This window comes from Galeopterus variegatus, unplaced genomic scaffold (genome assembly GCF_000696425.1).
Source record: "Galeopterus variegatus unplaced genomic scaffold, G_variegatus-3.0.2 Scaffold1923, whole genome shotgun sequence".
NCBI lineage: Eukaryota > Metazoa > Chordata > Mammalia > Dermoptera > Cynocephalidae > Galeopterus > Galeopterus variegatus.
The window spans coordinates 298,862-305,737 of record NW_007728034.1 but is presented as its reverse complement, the minus strand read 5'-3'; the positions used below and the strand labels follow the sequence as shown (position 1 = coordinate 305,737).

At 37.3% G+C, this 6,876-nt stretch overlaps 1 protein-coding gene across 1 annotated transcript in view; it reads left to right on the top strand.

Moving 5' to 3' along the window:
- Positions 1-4: 4 nt before the first annotated feature.
- Positions 5-6,876, top strand: part of DENND1B (DENN/MADD domain containing 1B) — a gene marked incomplete at its 5' end in the record, with an annotated part of 253,597 nt that continues 246,725 nt past the window's right edge. Inside the window, 2 exons of the mRNA XM_008579612.1 lie at positions 5-36; positions 1,895-1,959. Of these exons, the coding sequence (XP_008577834.1) occupies positions 5-36; positions 1,895-1,959 (97 nt within the window). The remainder of the gene's footprint in view (positions 37-1,894; positions 1,960-6,876) is intronic.

Genomic DNA, 6,876 nt, shown 5'->3' with positions numbered 1-6,876 from the left:
CGCCGGTGCGGGTTTGTCGTTGTCCCCGAGTGTCAGGTGTGACTCGTCCGGTTGTCCGTGTGTGTGTGTGTGTGTGTGTCCGGGAGCGAGTCAGCGCTGAGGCTACGCGGGTCTTATTGGAAACGCTTTCCCAGCGTTGAGACAACCGCTTTTTCGGTGCATTTATCAGTTGTGTCTCGGATGCTTTATTCTGCTGCTTGTTCTTAAATTAAATCGGCCTCCGCCGCTGCTTGTCCAGGCGCCGCGTGTGCCACGGAGCTGGCAGAACGGCGTCCGGCGCCATGGTATCTTTATGTGTGTCGACGTGTAGACATCGCGAGCTATTTACTTCAGGAGATGAGGGAAAAAGCAACTTGAATTGTGGTGGTGATTTTGTGTCAAGGTATCTTAGAGGCGTGAGTTTTATATTTTTCTCCTGAAACTGACTTTGGAAAGAATTCTTTCTTCCATTGCCTCCCCGTCCTCCTCCTCCACCCCCAGGTTTAAAATAATGACCGAAATGTATGTTTGTACTACTGTGAACGGCCTTTTAAATTTTACAGAAGTAAAACCGAATCGATATTTAACTTTTACACCCAAGGGAGATTCTAAAGAATATTAGGAAAATAGGAAAATTATGTAACTTAGAATTACCTTCTTTAGTATTTGACATCATGGTCGGCAGGGTGAGTGAGGAAAAAAGTATACTTTTTGACATTACTTGTATTATGAGGGAGGAAGTCACCTGGGACCAGATTATTTCCACTGAAGCAAGTTAATAGTGGGAGGGCTGAAGAAATGTGTATTTGCAGACTAATTTATATGGCTTGTCATTTCATATGGTCCAGATTTGTTTTGTAATAAAATTAAAAAACAAAACAAAACAATGTTTATTTAGAAGTCAGAGCTAGCATTAATTTCTTGAAGGAAGTATGTATTAAAAACAGCCAATATAAAAAGACACTATGGTCTTGTTATCAGGAATAACTGAAATATATTAACACTTTGAACAGTGTGGTATCACACTTTGCTTTTCTTATATCTTCTGATGGAAAGAGATTAAAACAGAAATATGTTTTGAAAAACGTGTTTGAATAGATTTCAATTCACTTTTTAAAATTTAATCCGTGAATAGGTTCAGCGTGTGGAAAGTTAGTAAAAAAGTCAATAAGTTCTGAATGAAGAAAGCAAACTGATGGCTCCTACTGCAGAAATCTAATATGGAGGCCGATGTCCAATTTCCCCAAAGATAATTGACGAGTCTTTTTTTGTTAGCCTGGGAGTCTACCAATAATTTGCTACATTAAACACGCTTAAGTAGAGTAAATACATCTTAAGAAAAGTATATGCAAAGTATCACATTCAAGGAGCGTTATAAATGTTCCATGGTGATCTAGAACATGGCAGGTGGAACAAGTCCTCGTCATTTACACTTATATTGCAAGTCCTTTGAAAAAAGCCCGGACAGTCTGTGCAAAGCTTTGTTGGCCGGTTATAAAGACACTTAGGAACACACTGACTTTCCAATTTTGATTCAATAAGGCGAAAGCAATGTTTTGCATTTATACAGCACTTAATATACTATATAAAGTACTTGCACATGTATTATTTGATTTATAATTCTCACAGTTTTCTGTGAAGTGGACAAGGCACTTCATAGGTGAGAAAACAGTCTCAGATGTTAAAGGCTTTGCCCTAAGTCTTAGAACTCGTCTCAGCTCTCTTAAGTTGCTAAACTGAGAAAACGCTTGCACTGTTATTTCTGCTGTACTGTAGTCATATAATTACATGGAATAATTGAGATACGAACAAGATTAGTTTTAGGATAAAGAAAATATAAACTTTTAAAGAAATGTTTATTTGTTATAGGAAATAAATATAACAAAGTGTTTTTGTTTTTTTTTTTTTCTTTTAGGGAAAATCCAGAAAGAACCTTTGACTTGGTATTGAAAGTGAAATGTCATGCCTCTGAAGCTGAAGGTGTGTGTTCTGTTGATTCTTAAAATAATTAATTGAGTGTCAGAACAAGTGTTAATATTGTGGACTGTTGGAACATGATAGTATCAGGAAATAATAGTACTAAATATGTATGCTTCATAGAGTGTCTCTAGTTGCTGGTAATAAAATAGACGCTAGGTCTTGGCCTGGGGTTTCAGAAACCGTGAATGTCATCTGTGCAGCTGGAATTTCAGGTATTGGTAAGCCCGTATAACTTACAAGTCAAGTTTACCATCATTGGTAAACTTATCGTTAGTTTTGGTGAAAGGGCATGTCTTTTCATTTGTGTTTGAAAATTTAGCTCTCTTTAAAAAACATTATATATCCCCCTGCCGGTGCCAATGGCACCAGTTCCCTTCAGATGTTTCCAGAATGCGGAATGCAGCCTGCAGACTGAGTAGCACCTTCTGCTGGGTCTACTCCAGTAGCACGGCACTTTCAGAGGGAGATCAACAATAGCGGGACATTACCTGGAAGGGCTTCAGAGTCAGTTCTGTACAATTTCCCAAAAAGTTGAGGGAGTACTTTAGTAATGTGATTTTTGTCAGTTTTTTTCTCCCAATTTTGTTTTATTGTATATGTGCATCAGTATGTGGGGGGAGGGGTAGCAGAAAAGAATAAGGAATCTGTCTTCTTGCTTATTTCCTTTCTACATGTCCTTCTGTGGTACCTCTTCATGGATATCTCCTGTGTATGACTTTACTTGCAGTGTACTTAGGCGACAGCAGGATGATTAAGTGTGGGGTTTGGTGGAGACTAGTTGGCCATCCTCAAGCCTTGGTGGAAAGTCTGCTGACAATCTTAGCTCCGGAAACTAGGCAGCAATTACATACTCTTGAAAAATTTAGAGCTGCACACCTTAAAATAGAGGGGCCCAGCCCAGTTGTGGTGAAATGGGCATGGCTAATTTTAGGTAGGAAGTCACATGCATTCCTGGCTCCACCAGCCCCGCCTGCTGTACTTATGGCCTATTTGAACTACAGCTGTGGTCAGCTTTGTCCACTGGCAAGGAGTGATCGTAAGTTATAGGGAGCCTCTTCGTCACAAAAGAGGTTATCTTTTGTTGTCCTATATGTAGTAAATTTTGTCCATTTGCATTCTTTCCAGGCCCAACCAAGTCCTCTTTCCAGAATGGATACATTATGCAGAATGGATACTCAAATGGATATATTATTTTTTCAGCTGCGATTTAAATTTATTCCGTAGTGTATTTATGGTATGAGTTAATCTTGAAAATACCTACCATAACATTACCAAAGGTGTGTGAAGTAATGCTCACCTGATATGTTTGTGAAACAGGCTAAAATCATTTGGAAAACATGGCTTCTCTATAATTTTAAATGCATCCTAAAGTGGTCTTGAGAAAAAGATTGATCTGCCTTATATAGTACCTGATCTACAAATGTGTCAGAGATTTTGAATTTTTCATAAAGACATTTGAGTGGTTTTCTGTTTTCCTTCATTCTTTTCCACTTTTCACAAACTAGTTATTACAGTTTGTAATTTCTACTTTTTCTGTTCTTTCTTTTACTACCTTCTTGTCTCTTTGCTGCTGTCATTCTTTATTTAAATCACTACTTTTTAGAAACATGGTCATTTGTATTTAGCAGCTTATCCTGCCTGGTAAGGTTGGAAATATACTAAATGGTTTAAGTAAATAGTTTTGGCTTATCTATAGGTTGCAATTAATCTTTTCTATATGGCTAATTGGCAGCAAATTCTAAAAATTTTTGAAAAAGCTAAACTCAACCATGTAAAAAGCATTTGCCTTTCTTCTTTTGATTGTGACTTAAATGGTATGAATATGATTAATATTTTAGGGTCTAACAAGTTATAATTTTTTGTGCCCTAAAATGTAATGCTGTCTATAACTAAGAAGACTATAAAAGTAAGATTTTATGTCAGATTGAGTGTTTGATGTTTCTATAATGTTTTATCAGTTTTCTGCTTTATTACTAAATATTAAAGGGAATGATATATGGAAATTGTTTAAAAATTATCAGAATATTCCTACTCTTTAACTGTCAATAACTTGTTTGTTTTAGTAAGATTCTGACATGTGAAACAGCTTGTTTAAACTAGGATAAATTTTTTTACTGACATTTAAATGAGCATGAGTGAAATTCTTATGCATGTAGTAATAGACTTGGAAAACAAAACATATAAAGTAGGATACTTTGAGGTACAAATATAAAACTGGCTTAAATAATATGGAAACTTGAGAGACTTGAGAGTTCACGTAAGAGGAAGTCAAAAATCCAGTTTGTTTCTGCATCTCAGCGCTGCCGCCCACAGTAATGGTGTCATTGGAAGGCTTAGATTCCATGTAGTTATAAGACGGCTGCGAGTAGAAGCTGGAATTCTGCTTTCTAGTTTATGACTATGGGGGTGGCAGACACTGGCTCTAAATGGCTCTGTCCCTTGAGCCAGAAAGTTCTTTTCCCAAATCCCCAAGATAACTTTTCTATGGATTCCAGTGGCCCAAGTTGGCACGGACCTGACCGTTCCTGAAATAATCATGGGTGGGGTAGAGGTGAAGAGGTGGGAGGCAGGACTGTCATGATTTATCTGCTAAACAAATGGCAAGGAATAGAGATGTTGGGAAATCAATTAAAAAATTTTTTTGGTAAAATAATTCTCAGAAATTGGTTTATTTTTTGATGACTGATCAAATAGAAAGTATGCTCAGGGTAAACTTGGTTTATGCTAAGATTGCTGGTATTTCATTAAGGAATTCTGCATGCCTCATTTCTTGATAGAGAAGTTTTAAATTCTTTCATTTATCCTGAAAAACTTCGATCATATGATCTTCAGAGACAAGTTATTATTAACTTAGGTTTTAATTAGTGGTATTAAATGGCATTAGTTGTTGAAAATATAACTTGATATAGTTAGCTCTGGTAAGATTATGACCTTTAGCTGATCTATTGCTATTTTGACTTGTTTCAAAAGCATTATAAGAGGAAGTCAAAGATCCGGTTTGTTTCTGCATCTCAGCTCTGCCGCCCACAGTAATGGTGTCATTGGAAGGCTTAGATTCCTTGTAGTTATTAGACGGCTGCCAGTAGAAGTTGGAATTCTGCTTTCTTGTTTATGACTATGGGGGTGGCAGACACTGGCTCTAAATGGCTCTGTCCCTAGAGCCAGAAAGTTCTTTTCAAAAGTTCTTTCCCCAAATCCCCAAGATAACCTCTCCTTGGATTCCAGTGGCCCAAGTTGGCATGGACCTGACCGTTCCTGAAATAATCATGGGTGGGATAGAGGTGGAGAGGTGGGTGGCAGGACTGTCATGATTGATTGATCTGCTAAACAATTGGCAAGGAATAGAGATGTTGGGAAATCCATTAAAATGCTTTTTTTTTTTGTAAAATAATTCTCAGAAATTGGTTTATTTTTGATGACTGATCAAATAGAAAGTATGCTCAGGGTAAACTTGGTTTATATTAAGATTGCTGGTATTTCATTAAGGATTTCTGCATGCTTCTCTTCATTTCTTAACAGAAAAGTCTTAAATTCTTTCATTTATCCTGAAAAACTTAGATCATATGATCTTCAGAGACAAGTTATTATTAACTTAGGTTTTAATAAGTGGTTTTAAATGGCATTAGTTGTTGAAAATATAACTTGATATAGTTAGCTCTGGTAAGATCAGCTTCATGGACCACAATTTATTAATTTGTATCCTTAAGAAAAAGCTTACTATAGTATCTGGCATGTTTAATGAATATTTACAGAATGAATAGAAGAAATTGGATCTAGTTTAANGTCAGTTCTGATGGTGTCTGACAGACTGGTTGTGGCATCTTTTAATGCAGGTTACAACCTCGCAGTAACTTCTGCTCCAACTGTCCGAGAGTGAAGTGCCAAAGTTTAGATCTTCATGTTCTTCTTGGTGATCTCCAAGCTAATTGCTGTTGTCACTCTTCTCTGCTGTGTTTCTTGCTTCCCAGCAGGCAGGGAAATGCAGCCATCAGTGATGGCTTCTCTTTACCAGCAGGCAGGGAAATGCAGCCAGCAGTAATGGCTTCTCTTTAATTCAACAGTAATTCAAGAGAATTATTACCACTATTCTGCCCCCACTTTCCCCAAGGTGATTCAAGACTTCAGGGAAATGGAAAGTAACCCTTCCTCGATAAAAGATTGGAGATGCCTCCTCTAAGAGTTTCTCTTCTAGACCAGTGGCCTTGGTACTAGCTTTCCCTTTTTTATTTTATTCATAGCTTACCCCAAGTAGTAGCAGCAGTAGCAGCATCAGCACAGCAATGAATACTATTACTCCACGTCAGGCACAATTCTGGGTATTTAAGCCTCACAAAAATCTGAGATAGAAAATGTTTATATTCATTTTGCTCATGACAAAACTGAAGTACAGAGAACTTAAGAAACTTGTCCAAGGTAGTCTGACTGCAGAGTCTGAATTTTAACCATAGCTGTCGCCTCTCCTTGTATAGCAGCGTCACATAAGCTCGGTATAGGCTGTTTTACCATGTGAGCAGTTGTTCGAGTGTAAACTATATGTGGTGCAGGTAATTTTTTTATAAACAGGAATACAGTGTGTTTCCTAAAATTAATGAATCTAGTATTATTCCACCCGAAACAACTGCTGAGTTTTTCCCTTGTGGTTATAGACCCTGACTCAACATGTCTCCCTCCCCACGACACCTCATTTTTAGGATTTAAATCTCCATACTTAGTGAATCTTTGATCTAACAGTTCTAGCTATTTATTAGTAGTTTTAAACACATCTTTAGAAAGTCTTGTTTTCTTTATTCCTTTCTCTTTACCTAGGATAATTTCTGTTAGGAACAAATCCGCCTTTGCTTCCGACTTTCCACTTCGATCAGCCTATCCAGCCCAGTATCAAATTTTCTGTCTTTCTTATCTCTAGCTCATGTTAAC